General features: G+C 54.0%; 3 protein-coding genes across 6 annotated transcripts in view; 2 read left to right on the forward strand and 1 right to left on the reverse strand.

Moving 5' to 3' along the window:
- MED12 (mediator complex subunit 12) overlaps nucleotides 1-16,625 on the reverse strand; it is a 37,458-nt gene extending 20,833 nt beyond the window's left edge. For 2 of the 4 annotated variants that reach the window (XM_035541921.2, XM_050713446.1), the window contains exons 1-20: nucleotides 16,365-16,548; nucleotides 15,925-16,029; nucleotides 14,956-15,147; nucleotides 13,042-13,201; nucleotides 11,685-11,860; nucleotides 11,273-11,383; nucleotides 10,440-10,694; nucleotides 8,118-8,264; nucleotides 7,727-7,826; nucleotides 7,154-7,290; nucleotides 6,344-6,475; nucleotides 5,826-5,952; nucleotides 4,939-5,168; nucleotides 4,408-4,488; nucleotides 3,340-3,513; nucleotides 2,874-3,018; nucleotides 1,833-1,951; nucleotides 1,538-1,681; nucleotides 633-796; nucleotides 271-402 (exon numbers count right to left, since the gene is read on the reverse strand). In XM_035541921.2, the coding sequence (XP_035397814.1) occupies nucleotides 271-402; nucleotides 633-796; nucleotides 1,538-1,681; nucleotides 1,833-1,951; nucleotides 2,874-3,018; nucleotides 3,340-3,513; nucleotides 4,408-4,488; nucleotides 4,939-5,168; nucleotides 5,826-5,952; nucleotides 6,344-6,475; nucleotides 7,154-7,290; nucleotides 7,727-7,826; nucleotides 8,118-8,264; nucleotides 10,440-10,694; nucleotides 11,273-11,383; nucleotides 11,685-11,860; nucleotides 13,042-13,201; nucleotides 14,956-15,147; nucleotides 15,925-16,029; nucleotides 16,365-16,463 (2,930 nt within the window). In that variant the 5' untranslated portion in view covers nucleotides 16,464-16,548. Of the gene's footprint in view, nucleotides 1-270; nucleotides 403-632; nucleotides 797-1,537; nucleotides 1,682-1,832; nucleotides 1,952-2,873; nucleotides 3,019-3,339; nucleotides 3,514-4,407; nucleotides 4,489-4,938; nucleotides 5,169-5,825; nucleotides 5,953-6,343; nucleotides 6,476-7,153; nucleotides 7,291-7,726; nucleotides 7,827-8,117; nucleotides 8,265-10,439; nucleotides 10,695-11,272; nucleotides 11,384-11,684; nucleotides 11,861-13,041; nucleotides 13,202-14,955; nucleotides 15,148-15,924; nucleotides 16,030-16,364 lie in introns of all 4 variants that reach the window. The other 2 variants (XM_035541920.1, XM_050713447.1) reach the window with 2 other exon arrangements.
- Nucleotides 16,626-17,482: 857 nt separating this feature from the next.
- Nucleotides 17,483-20,311, forward strand: IL2RG (interleukin 2 receptor subunit gamma). Its single transcript, XM_035541918.1, has 8 exons — nucleotides 17,483-17,567; nucleotides 18,700-18,790; nucleotides 18,977-19,161; nucleotides 19,282-19,424; nucleotides 19,509-19,671; nucleotides 19,760-19,868; nucleotides 19,943-20,027; nucleotides 20,111-20,311. The coding sequence occupies exons 1-8, from the start codon at nucleotides 17,483-17,485 to the stop codon at nucleotides 20,309-20,311; spliced, it is 1,062 nt and encodes a 353-aa protein (XP_035397811.1).
- Nucleotides 20,312-21,052: 741 nt separating this feature from the next.
- On the forward strand, nucleotides 21,053-22,384 carry C13HXorf65 (chromosome 13 CXorf65 homolog). Its single transcript, XM_035541617.1, has 6 exons — nucleotides 21,053-21,077; nucleotides 21,166-21,252; nucleotides 21,338-21,472; nucleotides 21,544-21,612; nucleotides 21,712-21,833; nucleotides 22,274-22,384. The coding sequence occupies exons 1-6, from the start codon at nucleotides 21,053-21,055 to the stop codon at nucleotides 22,382-22,384; spliced, it is 549 nt and encodes a 182-aa protein (XP_035397510.1).
- Nucleotides 22,385-22,551: the final 167 nt, after the last annotated feature.

Below are 22,551 nucleotides of genomic sequence, written 5' to 3' on the forward strand. Positions count from 1 at the left end.
TCTGCTTCTATACTCTAGGAGTGGAGTAAGAACAGACCTGTGGAAGTGCAGGGTACTGCTGAAGGCAATTTAACAAAGAACCCGAAGATCTAACAGCCAAGGTGATACACTGGGTCATTACTGCCTGCAAAACCAGCACTCCTCCCAAGACTTCCAGCCCCCAGTGAGAGGATCTCAGGGACAATCCCATCAAATAAGATGACAAGCAAAGCTTACACCGATGTTCTATACTCACAGGCACCTGCTGCACTCTGCCTGCCTCAGACTCACCTGAAAAGCTCCCCAAATTTACTTTTCAGGTGACTGCAGGAGGTATACAGGTCGTAGAGATAGGCCAGGATACAGCGCTCTGCCGAGGAGCCGTCTGAGCGGTTCATGCCGTGTTTCACTACCCCACACAGACTGTATAGAAAGAAAAAGAGCTGCAGCAACATAAAAAGAAAATCTGAAGGAATATCCTCATCTCATCACACAGAGCGCCCACAGCAACAGTGCTCACTGGGTAACATATCCCTTTCCCCTCAAATTCTGTGAGCTGAACCCTCAGGCACAATGTTGCTACCTTTTAGAACGCAGATATATCCCTGCCCCTTACAATCCCCTTCCACGTGGTGCGGGGAATATTCCCTTACCCTTCAAAGACCTGAGCCATCTGGTCCTGGTTCAGTATAAGGCAGGAGTGGTAGTGCCGCAGCACAGCCACGATGCACAGGCACAAGCTGGTGGTGTAGCTGCCAACAAGGTCGGAGGATTTCAACAGCAGTTCTGCCTCCACCACGCTCAGTTCATTCAGCAACTGCACCCAATGACAGAAAAACCCTTCAACAGCCACAGGGGTAAGGTATGGTCAGAGATGGAGCAGGCACACGACACCCACAGCCTATAGGGCCTGCCAGGAAGAGGGACTGGCAGGCACTTTCTGCCTAGAAATATAACCCTGGAACAGTTAGGGCTCAATATTTAGGCACAATGTCTCACAAAGGGCCTGTCAGTGCTTGCGTGTCAGAGGGAGATTGGTTTATATCCACAGATTGTAGCAGTACTTCTGTCCAGCACAAATCACTTTGTGGAGGGAGATCCTCCATTTTAAAGGCTAATAACCTCAATTTCATCAGCAGTCATAGCAAGGCTTCAAAAGACAAGTGTCACAGCCTGCAAAAACAGCAACCGAATTTTAGCGGGATCCAGAAGGCAGTCTGCATTGCCACGTGCCAAGGATCCTTCCAGGGGAGAAAGGTAGGAGGCTTGCCAGAGAAAGACATCCCCCTTTCTCACTCAGAACCAGGCCTTGCTGCAGCCAGGGACAGAGATGCAATGCAAATCCTTTGAAGACAATCCTGAAGTCTCTGGGAGAATAATCCCCCCAAGGGACATGTGACACTACCTGCCACAAACAACTTATTCCAAACAGCTGCAGCCCAGGAGCACCACAATGACCACCTAATCTGACCACCTCCGTGACACCAGCATCACAGCACAGATCAGCCTTTCAGCTGATGAACCGATCCCATTAAATGCTTAAGCACACTGCGCTTACCTGGATGGCAAAGTCGATAAGACCACTGATATTCAGTGAATACTCCATCAAGTCAAAGATGAACTGCACGTGCTGTACCAGAGGCAGGTGGTAGGACATTCCCAAGGCAAAGCTGGTGATCTGTTCCAAGACATTGCGAGATACCTGCAAGCGCAAGACGACACACAGTACTATCTCCCCTTGCAGAAGTCCCTCAGCAGTTCCATCTCTTTTTCCCCTCTAGGAAGTTACCCTCAGTAATACAAAGGGACACAATCAGGACCCAAGGAAGACAGCAGTCTTTAAAGTTTCATACCTGAGACGTGACTTGGTGCTGATCAAAGTGAGAAAGGTGCTGGAACTTTGCAAAAATATCTTCAGCTGTCGGAAATGCTTCTGGCTTGCTCTTTTTCCTCTTCTGGCCTTCCTCTCCACCTACCAAAGTTAGGAGGACCAGCAAACAGCATTAGGCTACCTTCCTCATCAGAAGAGACACAGACACATCAATCATGAACACCTGCCAGTCCCTCAGCAAGACCAGCCCCTGTCAAGGAGCACAGCCAAAGAGCCTGAGTCCCCATCCTTAAGATAAGGACCATCCTGAATTCAAAACAATAAATTGTTGAGGGAGGAGTTCCTAGACTGAAAATGACAGCATGATTAACACCTAGTTTATCCCAAGTGAAGGTACTCCTTGGAGAGGGAAGACACATCTAAATCAGGAGAGAAAGTAACGCTGACTCCCTGCTGAGAACAGCTATTCTAGACTGGAGATGGTTCCGCCTCAAAATTTGTCAGAGCATCTCATGTTTTAAAGAATCTTCCTTATGCCACATTTCAAGTTGCCTTTCAGGATCATACTAACCAAGAGAGGAAAAAAAAAAAACGTAGCCAGATTCTCAACTGATAGAAATTAGATTTTTTCTATGGATACTGACACAGCTAACCAAATCTGCCATTCTCCAAGCATACCAGCATAATACAATTAATCAAGGTTTTTGCCTAACATTCATAGGCGAAGTTCTCTTTGCTTCTGTGCAAAGATCTAAGTGGGAGAAAAAAAGAGTTTGAAAATTCTATGTTTTGGCCAGGGTCTCGCTCTGAACTTGCTATGACTTAATTGCCCTCTGAAGAAAATAAGTTCAATTAAACGTATAGAGTCAGAAGGAAATCAATCTTCTTACTTGCTGCTTGGTATATTTGAGACTAGAGCACCATTCCAGACTGTCAGTGACTGATACAGCCAACCAGGCACTGTAGATTACATGAAATCCTTCCATTATGAGACTCCAGACAAAGGAGGCAGCCAAGTGGAAAGGCTCCTTTTTCAAAAAGGAGTGGCTCAAACAATACTGACCTGTCTCTGCAGTGCTCTTTCTGTTTAAAACTTTTAGAATGTCTTTGGTTATTTTCTTGATTGTATGCCGAGCATCGTCCCGTTGTTTTCCGACCCCAAAAAGAACTACCAACCGTTGGTTACATTCGTGACTGCATGACTCCTCCTGGGAAACCGAGAGAGAACTGCATTAGCAACTATCAGGCTGAATGCCTTAATCTCATTTCACATCTGGATCTCTTAAAAGCAAAAAGAAAGCTTCATCTCAGAAGTTGTTCTGGGAGTAAGCAAAGAGACACCTTAAATAGATCACTCTCCTGCAGCAGTGCAGTAAAGCATGACTGTGCTCCTTACCCACCCAGCACTGAACGACATCAGGTTCAACGCCAGTCAGTTCGACTTACAACAGTGCAGCAGGGAAACACAGCAGCCTCATGACTGGAGCACAAGACAGCAGCAGGAGAGGGGTTATGAGCAGGTCTCATACCTGAGGAATAGGAAAGTGTGTTGCATACTGGATGTGCCGAGGCTGGTCGTACAGAGATGCTAGCATTCCTTCCGCAGACTTGTCCTTCAGCAGAGGTTTTGCTTCCTTTTCAGGATCCGGTTTCTCAGGGGAAGGGCTGGCTTTAGATTCGCAATGCATTGGTGGAGAAAACATCTAGGGAAGCATAAAAAAGATTTTTAAAAAAAGCATTTAGGGAACATGGGAATGCAAAAAAGCCACATTTGCTCAGGCCTAAAAGGAGCAGGAAGAGGGAGGGTAGGAAACATCCAGATCTTAGGGCACTGACCTAAGGCACTGTGCCAAGACACTATTTCCATTTCTGCTTCTGGTTCAAATTTTTTATTACGCAATAAAAAAGAGGAAATAAATAACCACACCTCAGGATTTTGGGAGCAATCACCTCCACGGAAGAGGTAGGGATCCTGGGAAAGCAATACAGCTCTCTGCATCACACCTGCCTAGCAGGTACTTTGAAAATCCATTAACAGGTGGAAGAAAGTAGGTAGTCGTGAATTTTCAATCACCACAAATTATTTTTATTAAGTACTTCAAAGCATTCTGCAATTATGATCTATGCCCACAAATATCATGAAGAACTGTGAAGCTGAAAAAGTACTGAAGGCCACACAGTACAATGACAGCAGACCTGTGTCTTTCCTCATGCGATCAAGAAACTCCGTGCCAACAGCATCTGGCCACCCTCAGACTCCAGGTGCTATTATGCTCATCCATTTCCAACCCACTTCCAAGCAGCTCATTTCCTACCCAGCCCAAATACTGGGCTGGCAGTGGACAGAAGATATAAAAATCCCAGGAATGACAGGGACTGACTCTGATCGACAGAATCTGAGCCATTCTGACTTACCTGAACAGATTATATGAACCTTTTTACAGCGTCAGCTGCCTTACAAGCTAGCCACTTCCAGCACACTGGCTCTGCAGTAGAGAGAGAGCACTCACACAAAAGTGAGGCACCTGCTGTCCCTGGTCGCAGTACAACATACTGACCTACTTACTGAGAAGCAGCTGGAGAATGCAGACACATACCGAAAAATCTGTCTTCTCCATGTCATCAAAGAGCGCACTGGAGTTGTGGTCAATGTCCATGGGCTCAGAAAGACCTGTGTCCTGGGAACAGACAGAGCAGCTTTACACCTCACTGAAACACCAGTGAACAAGACAGGATACATTTACTGCAGCACCCCACTTCCATGTTGGGCAATGCCAACACCCATAGTGCCTCCCAAAAGAAACCCAGCTGGAACCAAATACACTACAAACACCTGACATCACCTACAGGCCTTGCACAGCAGTTTAGGCTACGCTGCTCAGCTCTGAGCAGAGCAAGATTTTCCTGTCTGTCCCTTTACATTCTGCAGGACTTTTCCACACACTTAGAACACAGCCTTCTATTTTTGCAACTGAAGTGGTAAGGAAATAGCTCAGGGGAATGAGAAACATAAGTCACTGGTACATCCTCCAGCAGGTAATAGCAAGGAGGCTGCAAAGCTGGTAAAAATGGGAAAGTATAACCAAGGGAAACAGCACATAGGAGAGTCATGGTGCTTGTATTCTCACCTCTAGCTTGATGCCACTGCTACCCTCTGTCTCCTTCCTGTCATGCTCCTCAGCAGGGTCATCAAAGGGTGAGGGCGGGCGAGGCCCATGAGAATCCATGGCAAGATCACCCCGGGAGATGAGTGTGCACATGTAGATGTTGTGAGAGAAGACATCGTGTCGGATTAGCTCACAGAATAGCAGCACCAGATTAAAAAATTCCACCTTCTCATTTTCCTTCCCAGGATCAGCTGAAAGGACAGCAGAGACGGTCAGTACTTATCAGAGCTCTTCTGTAAAACTAAAAAGCCACCTAACCTAGAGTCAGAAAATGTGTTTCTAGAGATCTCAACATAGTAAGTGACTGATACATAGTTCTGAGATTATAGCAGAAGCTAGAACCAGAAAACCCACCTTCAACAGCTGGCAATTAAGTGAAAACCTCTCCACTTAGTACCACAGACCAGCGGCATGGGACTTTAGACTGGAGGTGCCATTCCTGAGTATACAAACCACGGACCCCTGCATCATTCAGAATTGAATCCTGCCCCTGTTAGTTTATCCATTTGCAGTATTTACACCAACAGGTTATTCCAGAGTTTTGTCACCTACTAGTTAGAAATCTTCCTCTAGTTCTCAGCCTGAATCAATTCCAGGTTAGCTTATACTCATTTATTCTTGGCCAACACTCTGTTAACAGAGGTACTTCTGCACTATCATCCTGCCACCTGGCCCTCCAGGCTGCTATCCCTCCCTCCCCAGGATATGCTCTGGATTGCAAGGAAGCCAGAGAGAGAATCTGGGTACTTACATATAGAATGGATTTAGATATAGAATAGCACGCTAGTTCAGAGTTTGCAGAAGAGGGAAAGCTAGAAACTGGGAGAGCACAAGTTCTTATTACATACTTAGCATAGGAGCTTGAGTGTCAAGGAACTGCATAAGGACATCCTGAAAGACAGGAGCACTGGCTGCCGAGAGAGATCCTGAGGAAATGGAGCCCTTCTCATCCACGACTTCAGAGTCCCCACATCTCTGTAGAAACAGACAAAAGTACCAACCACTGTCCCAGAAGAGAAACTCTATGTCCATAAACTCAAAAAAGAAGCCTTCACTAGATTATTCCTATCTTGCACTTAGGGAAAGCCACCACATAGGTTTCTGTAAGCTGCTTCATAGTCTCTAAGTAGGCCAGGACTTCTGCACCACGAGCACCTGTCTTCAGAATCATCCAAGAAATGGAATACACACAAAGCAACACTTATGACCTACTTTGGGTTAGACGGAGCAAACACCGTAATTAACAGTACCAGTGTTAAGAGACGTTGTGCTGATCTGCCTTCGCCTTTCACTGTTGCAACAATCTGAAGTTAGTTAACCTCTGCTCTGCTTTACCGCTGCTAGCTTTCCAAGAATAAGAACGTACCTCAGCCTCTATCTCTGCTTGGCGCTTCTCCAGGAGTTTGGCCACGACCATAGCCCTGTGGCGTCCAGAGCGTTTGTAGCTGACAGCCCATTCACACAGCAAGGCCACCACTGCATCATCATCTGGGGAGATCTGGGGAGACACAAGCACTGTTGTGAGAATGGGACCCAAACAAAAAAGGTGAGCAGCCCTAAGGCCTCAGGTTGGATGTAACCAAGAGCTAGAGCACAGCCTGAAGTCTGCTACATCCCCCTCTTCCTAACATGCACCACAGATGTCAAGGTGAAGTCTTCCTGCTTTGTCTGTTTGACTCCGCTTTGTGACATGAGGTGAAACACAGCCTTTGACAATACTACAGGCTTGCATTGCTTCAGAAAATAATCTCTTTCAGCAGCACATCTATGAAGTGTCAATCTTAGCACACAGTGAAACACAGTTTCTCAACAGCATTATACCAAATACACAGACTACCAGCCTTGCAGCTCACCTCCAGGAACCAACGGAGTACTAGTTGCTCTGTGGCTCTGTCCATCGTAAATTGGTCACTCTCTTCAGCCAGCTGTGGGGACTGTCTCAGGCTTCTGCACATTTCTTAGCACAGACTTAGACTAGTGCGCAGACTCCCCCGTTCTAACTTTAGTACCTCCCTAACTTACGGCTGCACAAAATACTTTTCAATGGGGATCACATCTCTTGGCCATAGGCCACTACCTCGTCAATGATCTCCAGACACAGGACAGTAACCAGGGAACATAAACAAGAACACAGCCACATCCAGGACCAGGGCCCAGATGCAAAGTCCCAAGGTACCTCATGACTGTCTTTGGTTGGACCCAGCCCAAATATCCTGTTATATAAGGAATCCAAAGAGTTGCTGAAGTCAGATCTTTCAAAGCTGTGACTGTCCAGAACTTCTAAAGTGTGCAAGACACGGCCAATAGTGAAACCTGGAAGAGAAGACAAAAGAAATTCATGTTTGGCAACTGCTACAACTCTTGAACAAAACAGTTTCTACGAGCTCACTGCTCAGGAGACTGCCTGAAGAAAGCTGTACCAGTCAGGCAAGGGTCCATCTAGCTTAATATCCTGACTATCCATAGCCAACAGCAGATGTTAGGGGAAAACATTAAAGCATGGCACGTATACAGGACTACAGTTCTCTGGTACACACTTCCAGTTTCCAATAATAGACACTCGCACTATACCCAGGGAAACTGACCCATGTGAGATTTTGCACTGGAAAGAAAACGAGCCCTTTGGTTCTCTTCACTGTTGACAGTGAACACCAATGCCAGCACATAAGAAAAACAAAGAAACAGACAGGAAACTTCCCAGGGTAACATATGGAACATGGCAGAAAAACTTAAACCTACAGCAAGTTACCTGCTGTGGTTTCTTGGCACTTGTCAAACGACCAACGAACCTCCACAGCCTGGCCACGCTCTTTTATCTGCTGCTCAATTTCACGGAGCTTCGCCCGAACCTAAAAGCAATAGACTTGCGTAAACATCCAAGAGGATGCCTTAGAAGTCCTGTGTAAAAAATTATCAGAAAACAAAGAACATGACTGTAGCTCCACTTGACGTTAGATTTTGCCCATCTTCCAAGTACACCACTATCTTGCTTATGGCAGAACGGGAGCAGTTAATTCCTTGGGAGTGAGGGAGCACCTCTGACTGCGCATATCACACAACGTGAAAAGAAAATCCTGAAAGAGCTATGATGCAGCTATTATCCTGGAGCATCAGCTCTCCCTGTTCCGAAGGCTGCTCACCTGCTGTGTAAAGGCTGAATTCCCTCCTGGCATAGGCAAGTTCGACGGGGCTATGGGCAGGTGATCCAGTGGGGAACCAGTCTTTATCCTGCTATCAGTCAATGAGTAATGCCACACAAGGGCACTTGGGCAACACAAAATTATACTCTGCAACAGACAGAAAAATGAGTATCATTCAGCAAATTAAGGTCAAAACAGTCAAAATTAAATTACTTTCTACAGACAGAGACACTCATTTATTCTACTGCCCAGACATTCATCATCTTGTGCATGTATTTACTATTTTGGTTTCTGGGTTTTTTTTTGTGGTTGTTCTAAGCTTTGAAAGACTCTTCAGACCATACAAGAGTAGAAAGGAGTAGACCAGTATTTTTGCCGTATTAAATGTCTTAGTCCAGGTATGCTTAAGAAGCCAGGAGCAGAGTTCCATGTTATCCAAAAGCATCAACACGTTGCTGCAGAGCTCCCAGCTTCTTACAAACAGACCTTATTTTCTTATGACTCGCACTGTCAATGCACAGTCCGACCCTCCTGACCCAGGAGCAGCATTTACATTACTCTTGATGCGGACTGTAAATCAGCAAAGTGTGAGAAGAAATTATGAGTCAACAGCCCCAAACTCAGTATACTATGTTATTTAATAACTATATGTATGATTATAATATCAATGCTATTACACGTTTTCATTCTTTTTTGATCTTGTACAGACACCCACAAACACAAATCTTCACTGAATGATTCCTACTATACACCTCTCCAGCTTCTGGGTCATGAGGAACCAGACGTTAAGATGGACAACCAAGGCTGCTACAAATGCTCAAACCAAAGAATCCATCATCTCTCTGGGACATCTGAGCAAAGGTTAATTACATACACTGATAGAAACGCATCTGTTTCCAGCCCGACTTTACCCAGCTCCAGCCACTAGATCTTACTGCGCCTTAGCCTCATCTACTGTCTGCAGACAGAAAATCTGTACATCTTCTCTCAGAAGGGCTCTTCTGATACATACTATAAAAATAATCCGATCATCATTAACCAATTTGAACTTTTTAAGCAGGCTGTTCAGACCCCAGATCAGCCAAATCTGAGATGTATACGCTCCTATATTTTCTCTAAAGTGAGCTTCCCCCATAAAGGATTTTTATATTCAGAAAGTCATGTTTTACCATAAACCAGAAGAATAATGTTTTAAATTGAAAGTGACTAAGTAAGGCTTAACACAAATACAAAGGGGTTATTTATAACCCCCACCTTGCTCTCTAGGCCCTTGCAGAGGCAATCTTACTTCTAGCCAGCTGTACCCTAGGAATTTTCTTTCTATCCTGTTTGAGAGCTGGCAGGCTGCTTCTTGATCCTGTCAGGGCTCCTTGATCTCAATTTTTCTGTTGAGCTGCAGGTTCCCAAGCTCTGTGCGCTCTTCCTCTCCAGCTCCTGCTCCATCCTGCACTCTCTGGAATCTTCTCTGCTTCAGCATGCTCCTGGAAGGGGCAATCTCCAGTGCTTGCACAGGGATCTACCTGACTTAGTCACTCTTCTCTTGAAGGAGAAAAACACAACCATGAACAAACACACTGAACAGAACTCACCTATCTCCCTCTGACACAAGCACGGTCTGGGCTGCGTCCCACAGTGACACAACAGCACTTGCCCTTCAAACATCTACCAGTAAGGCTTCAGCATCCTCGCCCTTTTACTGCAACTTAAGGCTTATTCAATTCCAAGTATAAAGACTGTAAGTTTAGAGTCACTTTTCTTAGTCTGCCATCGTTTCTGAGGAAAGTGGTCTGGCTAAACAGTTAAAGTTCTTCCATACATAAAAGCGCGTGGGGTTGGTTGGTTTTTTTTGGAGGGTTGTTGTTGTTTTGGCAATGCATGTTTTTGTCGTTGCTGTTTTGTTTTTCTTTTGAAGAGCTCACAAAATTATCATGTGCTCTTCTTCATGTCTGGTGTAACTTCCTTTCCTAGATGACAACTTTTTAAATGACACACACAACGTCAGACGAAACGTCCCTTTTTTTCCCCCTTGCTCTCTCTTCTGCAAAGCATTCCCAGGCATCTGAGGCAGACGTGCATAGAGCAAAAGGCTCTGTTCCAACCCATTTTTCTTACGTAATTCAGTCAAGGACATTGCTACAGCACTGAAATCTGGTACCAAACTTTCTTAATACATCAGCAAGTACTTACACTTTGACAATCATGGCTTGAAACTTCTACACTCAGGAAGTTATTGTCTCAAGCCGTAATGATCTTTCCTGCAATGGCATACAATACGAACTGTTCCTGCTGACCCTGCTGTCATCAGCTGCTACTCAGACCTACCTGAAGGATGCAGCTGAGTCCATATACCACTGGCCGATGCTGAGGGCACAGAAGTAAGTCACTAAAAGGGCTGGGAGGAGGATTCCCGGCAGCTGGCTGAGGGGTGGGAGTTGAAGGAAGAGCATTCCCTGTCTGCGTAGACAGGATGTGGGGTGGGTGCCCACCAGCACCATCCAGCTGCATAGCGAGCCTGCGGGTGCAGAAGTAGGCCAGACGTCTGGACAGGTACGCAGACTGCACAAACTCTCCAGAGTACTGTAGGGAAGAGTAGGGTAAAAAAAAAAAAAGTCCTCATTACAAGCAACATGGAGGAAACCCTTTATCCTCCCAAAGCTGAATACAGCATAGCACTGCCTTGTAGAGACAGTCCCTTTACACAGTGCACCTTGGCATCATCTACCACCCCCTAGCTACTAAGCATCAGAGAAACTCCTTAAATGCTCTCCTATGACAATGAATCCATGCATCAAAATGTACCCACACCCAGCCTCCCCGGGGCTTCAAGAGTCTATCTAAAATCTATTGTGACAATAAGAGAGAAAGAAAGAAAAGCAGTTTCCACGTAGAGGTGCACAATGAGTACCAGGAGTCCCACTACCACAATTATGAGATGGACAGGGATTGCCAGGTCTAACGCAGGGAAACAGGATAAAGGAGTAACAGAAAAAAGCAGGACTCAAAAAGGTTTCCTTGCATCAGCTAAGAACGATGCTCTAGCAGGGGGACATTCTCCAGCATTCACAGTGCAAAACAGCTCATCATGCCTTAGGCAGTCTGGAGGGGACTGACAACAGACAAGTCAGAGCTCTCCTAAAACAGCAGGTATTTCTTACCCGTAGCAGCAAGGGTAGGAGCATTTTGAGAAATTCGTCTTCTCCTGACCGTATCTTCTCGAAGCACTCAAGGACCCACGTCAGGAATTCATGCCGGTCCAGCATGCCATCCTGCACACAGATAAAGGCAGAGCAAATGGACAAGAGTCGAATCAAGGCTCACTACGGTAAGGCAGAACGGCAGCAGCTGCTTGCTTTCTGATCACGGAAATAACTCTAGAAGTATGCACAACCCCGGACTACCCCGCTCTACTACCGAGCTCATCCTGCCCTAGAAGAAGCAGAACCGCATCCAGCCCTAAAGGTCTATTCATAAAGAGAATATTCTGCACAAAGAAATCACTTGGGGTACGCATCCCCTAGCCCTCCTCTGCTCCACACCCACCCAGCAGCCCCCTCCACAGTCCCTCACCTGGAACATGAACATCGCTAGTTTCTCGTTGTAGTCCCACTGCTTCAAAGCTTGTTCCACCTCCTGAGGCATCGGCCCAGATGGCGAACCACAGCCTTGCCCTGGGAGCTGCCTGTAAAACTCCGCAATTTTCTGCAGCTGCTCTGACAGGTACTTGGTGATGATCTGCGTCCATTCTGGAGGAAAGGAACACGTTAACAACGAGCACGGTGGTGAACAGCGGGAAAAGAACCAACACCTAGGCTAGTATCCACGTGGAAACCCAGAAAAGTTCCTGTCATTTGAAAAGTAGAGAAAGAGAGAAAAAAGTAAATATCACACTATGAGCTTTGTTCCTGGACTGGGGGTGGCACTGAGGCAGGGGGAACCACAGAAATGCAAGGTTAGGCCAGCCTGACTGAACATCCTCAATCACTTTCCAGACAGCAGAAACACTGCGAACACTTCAGCTCTGAACTTGTCTTTAATCTATTTCAGACACCAGTGCAAAGCCATGATCACCAATTTCTAAAAATATATATTTATTTTTTTCACTAAAATCTAACTGTATAAAAGACAAACTCAGTACACAAAATAACAGTACGACTACACTCCCCCGGGACAATGCAGATGACAAAACCCAAGGCAAAAATACACAACAGCTTGGGTCAGCAATAGGACAAATATCCAAAGGAACAGGAAAGTAATTAGAATCAATATATCCAGCAAGCTGATCAACCTCAAAAAAAAAAAAAAAAAAAGCAGCTTCTGCAATTTGTAAATCAAAGATAAACAAGAAAGAAAAAAATCCATGGACATCAGCTGCTAATACTGCTTTTCAAGGGAGTGTGGTCAGGTCCTGTAGTGACAGCCACACGAGCCAGCAAACAGACACTGGAGTTCCTCTAGGCTGCAGTAATCTGGAGCAGGCCAGAACACAAAGGACATTAGATGTGGGATCCAGGAAGGCTTAATGAAACTGGAAATGCAGAATAATATACGGGAATTCTCTGGGAAAGATCCTTACTCAGGAAGAAGCTAATCACTCATAGCTAAGCAATAACATTTGCAGTCGTTGTAGGGTAAGGAAAAAAACAGGTAATGCTGCAGAGAGGCACAGCAGAACTCAAGGGGGAGTTTTGAAAAAGAAGAGGTAGGCTCTGAGGAAGGATTTCTGGGTGCCAAGACTTCTTTTTCAACAGAGGACTCTCACAAGCGGGCTCTGTTATTTTAGACAGTTATGCACATCGAAGCACCAGGATTTATCAGCAGGAAACGAGTTTATGTTGATTTCCAGGCTACCTCTCACTGTTCAAGAGCAGGCTGTGCAGGAAACACCTGGCATGGAGAAAAACAGAGCTCCACACAAAGTGCTTACCGATGAAGGGATCAATGACATGCCGCTTCTTCACCTTGGTTTCTGTGATGGCTGCGTAATAGGCACAAGTCATCTTGATGAGCCACGCCGCTCTCATCACCGGAACAGTGTATTTTGCCAAATACCCAAAGACCTCTTCCTTCTTGCTAAAGATGGGTACCTGTAACAGAACGGAGAGGGGGAATCGCAACCACGGACTTGGACAGGAACTATTCCGAAGCAATCCCACACGCCGTGGGCACTACCACCTGTGCAGGGAAAAAAGGTACTGTGCTGCTCTGTGTCCCGAGAAACCTACTGCAAGAATTTGTCTCTGGTCAGAAAGCAACAGCACCAGAGCTGCATTTCAGCATAAACAGAAGCAAAACAAATTGAAAGAAGACAGAAAACACGATTACATCCATCGCTGTAAATCCATGCCCTGAATCCTGCAAACAGCTCTGAGGATATCCTCCGGAGAGGACGTAAACAACTGCAAAAGGTGCAGGCTAAGGACTGCATCAGGAACCAGCACGAGGACAGACTGAAGACAGGACTCTTCATGTTGTAAACAAAAACAGAACGGTTACGAGTCTTGTAATATCACAAGTGGACAACAGAAGACTGCGAGAGACAGGGAACTGAATACCACAGTAGAAAGAAATTCATGAATCCAAGACTCAAAAATTCAAGAGAAGGCATGGGAGGATACCAGTGAAATCATCAGACTGCAGATTTATGACACAGGAAGCGATACCACATCACAGAAAAACACACAGCTGCGGAGCTCACTTGCGCGGGATACTATGGAGAGCACAAGTATGCGTGGGTTCACAGAGGTATGAGAAATTCAAAGGGAACAGGTACATTTTGTAGGTATCAAGTTCCCCAAACTACTGACTGCTGAATCACTTACTCGCTGTGTTTCTTACATTCTGCCCAATTATTCTCTGATGCCTCACTGCCACGGACTGCTTGGCTACCAACTGCAGCTGTTTTCACGTCTAGGTCCGTGAAAACGGATGGAGCACATTGCAGAAAACTGGGAGAGGCCTTGAAAGGCTCAAGTTTTCACAGTGACCTCAAGAACCTGACGGCCGATGCGCAAAGAAAGATATGCAGACTAAATTCGTTAAGAGACTGGAGACGGATTGCAGGGAAAACCAATTATTTTATTTTCCCGAGGCTGACTCGGGATTCAAAGGGCCAGGCAAATTCCAGCTTCTAAACTCTGTGCTCCGCTACTATTTCGCAACTGGAAGTTATATTCTTCCACGCTACACAGTAGATTCCTAGGTTCCTTGTTTATTGGCCCAGCAGGATAGGCAGTTAGCTCCCCTTGTTATCGGGCCCTATGAAATGGCAGAGTAGGACCCTTCTTCCCTCTCCCATACCCTAAAGCATCCAGTGCTGCCAGGGTAAGCCCTAGCCCTGGACCCCAGAGCACAGAAATGCTTTACAGTTTGGTCTCAGCCAGGCTAACGTGCACTGTTCTCAGCTTAAAACCAGAAACGTGTCACTGCAACAGAAGTCTGGGAAGTAACTCAGCTGATTATTTCCAGTAATTCCCACTACAGCTTTGGAGAAGTTGGAAACCCCCACAATAGGAAAGGTCCTCGTCTAAACAACAGACCAAAGGCGACAGTAGCAGCTCTTCTGAAAAAGATCAGAACCTCACCAGAAATCAGTCACGCCATACAAGGCAGGAAACAGAGCTGAACCCAACCTCCAAATAAAAGACAAGGGACCGGCGGATTGAGCAAGGAGACTACAAGTAGTGCAACACGCATCCTGGATATGCTCAAGATGAAAACTTCAAGAGATGTAGATGGAAGAAACTCCTCCAAGCAGTAAAACCTTCTACTAAGCAAACACTTCAGAAGGAAGCACAGATAAAACGCTCTGCCCTGCCAGGCAGCCTCCCCTGTGACATACCTTCTTGGCCAGGTGAGTGAGAGGCTTAGTTCCAGCCAGATCGGTGAACCAGTTGTTTATGGCACTCTGCGAACGCGCTGTCACCAGCCAGAAGTTATCCTTCTGATTCACCTGGGGTTTCCGTCTTCCCGTGTCTGGCAGTGTATTGCACCGCAGCTTTTCTGCAATAATACTACTAAAATTTGAACTGATCTGGAGGAAGGAAAGAAAGAAAAAGGGCAAATTACATTTCGTAGCTGAAAAATCTGCTCTACTCGCTGAAAATCCCATCTATCCTTCCTGCCAGAAGTCTCACCGGTTATGAACTTCTGAAACACGCACACACACAAAAATACCAATAATTTCCGTTACTATACTCACAAAGAGGAATGCTTCTAGATGACAATACAATAACTGAGCGAGGACTCCAGCTGAGATGGACACAACTCCTTATAAACACTTAAGTCAAACCAGACTGAGGGCTTCTGGGACAGAGGTGAGCCAAAGAAAAAAAAACCCCGTGCTTATCGATTGCCTTCCATCCCAGGTCACTGCCAGTCCTCTCATAAGGGAGACCAAGCAGTTAACGCCTTGATGTCAGAAAAACGCAGTTGAAGCCTGTTTTGCAACCCCTGTGTTTAAATTGCCAGATGTTTCAACAAATCTTGCATCTCTTCCACCGTCGCAACGATCTAACCAGGCCTATACTGAAGAAGTTTCTTGCTACCGGCACCGTGGTCTCCTGCTTTAACTGCAGGATACAAGGACATATCTACCAACTGGAGATAAGGCCAGACAAGGATCCGCTCTCAGAGGTGGGAGCCGCAGCTGCCGACCAACGCCTGCCAACGCCGAACTCTGACCGTGCAGGGGAAGCTCCCGCAGCACCCATCCCGAGAGCGAGGAGGCCGCCAGCAGACCCACGGCCGCCCGGGACAGCCCGGCCCAGCCGTGCGACCTGCCGGGAGGGCAGCTCCGGGGGGCTCTCACCTTGGCGGGGTTGAAATTGACGTTTTTGGCGCTGCCGTGTTCGTCCCCAGAGACGGCGGGCTGGTTGTTGAAGCCTTGCTTGACGTTCAGGGCGGTCAGCTCATCCTGCGGGGGGGGAGACGGTCAGCGTGCCATGAGGGGTCCCTGAGGGTCCCTTGGAGGTCCGTGGGGGGGGTCCTGGGGGTCCCTGAGGGGTTCCTGGGAGTCCCTAGGGGTCCCTTGGAGGTCCACGGGGGGGTCCTGGGGGTCCCTGCCGCGTCCCTGGGGGGTCCCCGTGGGACGAGGCCCGTCCCGGCCGCCCCCCTCCCTCCGTCCCTCCCCGGAGCCCCGGTCACGGCCGTGCCGGGTTCCCCCCCCCCCCCCCGCGGGGCCGGGCCCTGAGCGGCTCCCCCCGGCCCGGCAGCCGCCCCCCCCCCCCCCCCCCCCCCCCCCCCCCGCACCTCCTTCTGCTTGGGGTCCTGCGGGTAGACGTCGGGCGGGCCGAGGCGCGGCCGCTTGAGCGGGCGGTGCTCGTAGCTGAGGACGCCGAAGGCCGCCATCCCGGGCAGCCGGCGGGCAGCGGCGGCCGGGCCACAACAAGGACCGCCGGGGCCGCCCGCCGCTGCGCCTGCGCCGACGGCCCGGCCCGAACGCTTCCGGACGGGCCCGAGCGGCGCCGGAGCCGCCGAGGGGAGCCGGAGCTCCCCGAAGCCGAGCCGAGGGCGGACGGAGAGGCCCGAAGGGGAGGGCCCGAGCCTGCGCCGGGCGGAGGCGGAAAGTGCCGAAGGCGGCCGAGGGGCGGTCGGCGCCCCCTGGCGGAGACGGCGGGGTCACGTGGTCGCCCCCCCCCTTCCCACGCCGCACCCTGGGGCTGCCCTCGGCGCCCCGCCACGTGCCCGCCCCGACGGCACCCCCGGGGCATCCCACGGCACCCCACGAGACCCCACGGGACCCGCATGGCACCCCCATGGCACCCCTACGGGACCCCACGGCACCCCCAGGGCACCCCACGGGGACCCCACGGCACCCCCAGGGCACCCCACAGGACCCCAGGGCACCCCTCAGGGCCCCCACGGCACCCCCAGGGCACCCCACGGGACCCCCAGGGTACCCCCATGGCACCCCCAGGGATCCCACGGCACCCCAACAGCACCCCACGGCACCCACAGGGGACCCTACAGCACCCCCACGGCACCCTCACCCCATCCCACCGCCCCCAGCCCACCCCCCGCTACCTGCCCCATGGCCGCCCCCCACCACGGCCACCTCCCCGACACAGCCCCCCCGGGACCACCACCCCATATGTGCCCACGGGCGTGCCCGCAGTTCGGGAACCCCCCACGGCGGCCCCATCCCGGGGGGCCGAGCTGTGGGGTCCCAGGGGGGGCCCGGAGCTGCGGGGGCCAGGCAGGAAGAGCGGTGGGGCCCCGTCGAGGTGAGCCGTGGGGCCCCGTCGGGGCGTCATACAGGGTGGGCCCTCGGCGGCGGGCGGCGCCGCGTGACAGGAAGCGGCGGCGGGTGCGGAAGCCATCGGCTGAGCACGGTGGGCTGCGCGGGGCTGTCGCACGCCAGCCGCGCCATGGCGGTGCCCGCGGCTTTCCTCGCGCCCGTCCTGCTGCTCTGCGGGCTGGGCCCCCGCCTCGCCGCTGCCCACGGCCCCACAGGTAAGGGGGGAGCCCCGCGGGTGGCGGGGACGGGGACAGCGCTCCCCAGTGATGGCGGCCGAGGGCAGGACGCGGGGCCATGCGCCGTGCCTCGGGGCCCCCCAGCAGTGGGGCTGCCGGGAGAGCCGGGCTGTGCCGGGACATCCCCTTGGGTGTCCGGGCTGCCGGCCGGGAGCTGGAGCACCACTGGCCCTGTGGGTGCCAGCCCCGCGCTCTCCCACGCCGCAGCCTCCAGCCCCACAGCTCTCAGCCCCGCGTCTCGGCTAGCCCTTCCCCAAGGGCAGAGGGAGCCTGGCCATCGGGGCGGCCCCACAGCTCCCCAGCCGAGGCCCAGCTTTCAGACCCCAGGAGATGCCAGATGGGGACCCTGTGGGTGCTGGGGGGCTGCGGGAGGGCTGGGAGCCTCCTAGCACACCAGGCGCACCCCGTGTTGGTCCTGTGCGTCAGCCGTGGCTGTGGCCGCCCGTCTGCGTCCGTCTCCGTTTCCAACCCTGTGGCGGTACCGCACGTATGCAGGGGCCGGGGGCGGCCGGCTCCTCGCTCGCACCAGTGCCCCCGTGGCTGCTGTTGCTTTCCGAAAGCCCAGCTGTGGGCTGCCCGTTGACAAAATACCTGGTTTCCAAATAAACGCCGCCCCTCTGCTAACTCCGGACCTTGCCGCCAGCCGGGAGGACGCCCTCCGTTTCCACACGCCGAAACGACTGGAGTTCGGCACACCTTTGCTCGGCTTCATGGTTTATCTGGTGTTACAAAATGGCAAACCCACGTTTCCTCTGGAAAAACACGCTTACAGAGAGCAGCCTTCAGCCCAGCCCGCCGGCGCAGCACCCTGCTGCCGCAGCACCCGCAACCACAGCTGGCACCGAGCGGGGCAGTGGGCTGCTCCGGGCGGGTTTTGTGCCTTGAACTGAGCTGGTTTTTCACCAGTTCAGAGCGCAGACCCTGGCAGAGCCCCGTAAAAGCCGGCGGTGCCGCCGGGCGCCCGGTGCCACGGTTACGGCAGGAAGAGCCAAGCACGGATGCGGGAGGGAAAGCCGCTGAGCTGGCAGTTCTCCGGAGGAAGACGTGGGGCTGCCGTGGGCCGTGGACGGCGCGAAAGCGGAAAGTGCCCGGTGGTTTCTGTCCCCTGCAGGGGTGGAGTGCGTCCTGTTCAACGAGGAGTACATGACCTGCATGTGGGGGAGCAGGGAGACGCTCACCACCAACTACTCCCTCTACTACTGGTAGGTGCCCCTGCCCCACGCCAGCCCCCCGCAGGGTTTCCAGCCCCCACCGGTACCTCTGTGCTGAGCCCGGGGGGTGGAGGCTCCGTCTGCGGGCCCGCTGGGGTGGGACGCACCAGGAGAGGGCTCCAGGAAGGGTTGGGGTGCGCGGGGTCCCGGGGAGCCCCCGTAACCCGCAGCGCACAGGTACGAGAACAGGTCGCCCGTGGTGGAGTGCAAGCGCTACCTGTGGGACCGGGGTGTCAGCATCGGCTGCCACTTCAACCAGAGCGAGATCATCCAGTTCCAGCCTTTCCACGTCCTCCTCAACGCCAGCCTCAACGGCCAGATCCTGGAGACCCGCAGCAAGCGCATGGAGCTGCAGGACCTCGGTACGGAGCGGGGCAGGGGGGTCCCCAGGCTCCCCAGGGCCGCCCGCTCACCTCCCGGCTGGTGGCAGGGCCACCGGGGCGTGGGGACGGCGCTCAGCGGGTGCTGTCTGTGCTCCGCAGTGAAACCGGGGGCTCCCGTCAACCTGACCATCCGCAACATGAGCAGCAACCAGCTGCAGCTGACCTGGAGCTCCCCGTACCCCAAGGCGCAGTGCCTGGAGCACGCCGTCAAGTACAAGAGCAACAAGGACACGAGCTGGATTGTAAGAGGCGCCGGGGGAGGACGCCGAGCCTCCGCCCGTCCCCACAGTGCCGGCCCTCACTGCCTATCCCTCGTCTCTCCCCAGGAGCACGGGGTGAAGGGAGACATCTTCTCCTTCCCCAGCGTGGACTACGAGAAGTACTACACCTTCTACGTGCGCAGCAAGATCAACAGCTACTGCGGCAGCACCCAGCTCTGGAGCGAGTGGAGCGTCCCCGTGGTCTGGGGCAGAAACACCACCAGCAAGGGTAGGAGCGCTCCCGTGGCGCTGGCTCCTTCCTCTGCCCCACGGTGGCCGTGTGCCGGCTGGTTCCCCACCACCAGGGCTCCTTGCAGATCTCGCGGAGGAGCAGCTGCAGTGGTTCTGGATCCATACGGTTCTCGTCCCCATCGCCTCCTGCCTGCTCCTGCTGGTCCTCGTCGTCCTGCTGGTGCGCATGGAAAGGTGAGCGGCCGGCCCGGGGGCACGGGGGCGGGCGTGGGCAGCGCCTGCCCCTCCAACACTTCTCTCCCACGCAGGGTTTGGGTCATCCTCATGCCCCGGATCCCCAACCCCAGCAAGAACTTCGACGAGCTCTTCATCACCCACAACGGCAACTTCCAGGTAAGTCGCCCCATCCTGCCGCGGGGCCGGGCTGGGTGGTGGCGGCGCCTCCTGACCCCTCTCACCCTGCTCTGTCCCCTGAGGAATGGGCTGGAGTCCCCAAAGACATGCTGGAGAGCTTCAAGCCCAACTACAGCGAGAGCATCTGCTACGTGAGCGAGCTGCCCTCCAGGGAGAGCCACGACCCCCAGTGGGACGGCAGCAACCGCCCGCCGGGGGGGCCTGGGGCCCCGGCTGGCCCCCGCGAGCATAGCCCCTACCAGAACAACTACGTGGGAGTGTGACGCCCGCGCCAGCGCCGCTGCCCAAATCCATCCTGCCCCCTGCTCCCGCCCTGCCCCTGCCGAACGCCCTCAGGCCCCCAGCCCTGCTCCCTGCCGCGGCCACGGTGCGCCAGCACCCTCCCTGTCCTTAGCGCTGGGTGTCCAGCAGGGCACGGCGACGTCCCGCTGCGGGCACGGCCCCGTGGGGGATCCCTCGTGGGGCTGCCGTGGGGGGGCAGAGCCGTGGGATGGCGGGGGGGGGGCTCCCCCACTGCCTGCGTGGACCCTCAGCGCTGGCGGTGCCGGTGCCGCAGAGCCCCCCGCTTGCTCCGCGGTGCCCGTGAGCACGCCGGGGACGTGTCCCCGTGCGGGGCAGCCCCGGTGACACCCAGTGGGGACAGCCAGGCTGCACTCCCGGCCCCCCGCGGCGGTGCAGCAGGGCTGGCTGGTGGGGACGTGCGGCCGAAGGAGCACCGAGGGACAGGTGCTGCACTGAGGGCCCCCCGAGGGGACGAGCCACCGGGCCACCCCTGCTGTCATCGGGCGCCGGGCGAGCACAGCCTGGCCACTTGCTTGCTTGCACCGCGGGTTTCCAGCTGCAATAAAGCTCTGCTGTGCTTTGGTTTGGGTCGGTCTCATTCCGGGGGTCTCGGGGGGGTGGGGGGGCAGGAACTCGGCTTCACCAGCACCCCGGCACCCCCGCTCCGACCTCACAAACGCCGCGGGGCAGGGCGCAGCCCCGCGGTTCCATCCCGCAGCAGCATGTTCATCTGCATCAGCCATGGTGGTGAGTCCCCTCGCGGCCACGAGGACGTGGCGGGGGGACGCTGCGGGTCTCCAGGACGTCCCCTTGGCCACCGCCACTGTCCCCGCAGACAACCAGAGCTTCCTGGTCAACACCGACTGCCCCGTCCTGCTGCTGCTCTCCCACCTGAGGAGCAAGGTGGGGGTCCCCGTCACCGGTGAGCTCGGGGGGCAGCGGGCGGGACCCCGCGGGGGCTCCCCATGGGGCTGGCACCACTGGGACGCGCGCCCCGGCTTTTCCAGACGTCATCGACCTGTGCGACAAGCTGGGCACCCCCAAGCTGCTCTTCCAGGTCAAGACCCTACGGGAGAGGGCCAGCGAGTTCCTCCCGGCGCCCGGCACCTACTACGTCTGCAGGGTGGACCTGGGCACCCCCGGTAGGCGCAGAGCCCCCCGTCCCCGCGGTCCCCGCAGGGCGCTGCGGGAGGCGTGACGGCAGTGCCCGCAGGCACCGCGCAGGAGCAGGCGTCGCGGACCTTCACGCCCCTCCTGAAGGACCCCAGCGTGGCGCTGACCGGTGGGTGCGGGGATGGGGACCTGCAGGGCGCGTAGTTTGGGGATATCCCCCCCCCCCCGGGGGGCCACCACGGAGCCCCCAGCCCTGTCCCCGGCGCAGAGGCACTGCGGCAGCACGGGCAGCACCCGCACAGGAGGCTCCAGCGCTCCCTGAAGGCTGCGGAGGGCAGGAGGATGCCGACCACCGAGGCGCTGCCCGCTGGCACCCAAGGCCAGGGAGCGGTAAGGGGTGGCCTGTGGGACCGGGTGGCGCTGGGACCGCCACCTCCAACAAGGCCACCTCCACCGGGGACGGGGACACCGCCACCACGTCCGGGGGCCCTTCCTCACCTCTCCAGCCCCCAGCATCTCCGGGGTGCCCGGCGGTGGGACCTGCCCGGTGCCCACGCCCGCTGTCCCCACGCCCGCTGTCCCCACGCCGTGCCACCCCTCGTCCCCGTCCCGGTGCCCCGTCACCCCCCTGCGTGTCCCCGTGCCGCCCCCCACCCACCCCATCCCCACGTCCCCAGCACCACCGCGTGGCCGCATCCTGCGGCCCTGCCGCCCCATGGCCACATCCCCGTCCCGGTCCCCCCGGCCCCATGTCGCCCCTGCCCCTCCATCCCGTCCCCCCCACCCCCGTGTCCCCCCCGTCCCCGTCTCACCCCCGCCCCTCTACGCAGGGCGAGGCGGCGGCGCGAGGCGCGGCGCGACCCGGTGAGGAGCAGGAGGGGGCTCCCCGCAGGGCGCCGCAGCCCCCGGGGGGGCGGCAGCAGCGGCCGAGGCAGCGCTGAGCCCAATAAAGCCGTGGTGCCGCCCGAGGACGGGGTCACCGGGACCGGGTCTGCGCCCCCCCCGCCCCGCGGGCGCCCCCCAGCGGCGGGGCAGCACAAGCCCCGCCCCCCCTTTCTGGAGTGGGCGGGGCACCCCCAAGCCACGCCCCCTTTCCCCCGGTGGGCGC

The sequence above is a fragment of the Cygnus atratus genome, chromosome 13, assembly GCF_013377495.2.
Source record: "Cygnus atratus isolate AKBS03 ecotype Queensland, Australia chromosome 13, CAtr_DNAZoo_HiC_assembly, whole genome shotgun sequence".
In the NCBI taxonomy this organism is placed as follows: domain Eukaryota; kingdom Metazoa; phylum Chordata; class Aves; order Anseriformes; family Anatidae; genus Cygnus; species Cygnus atratus.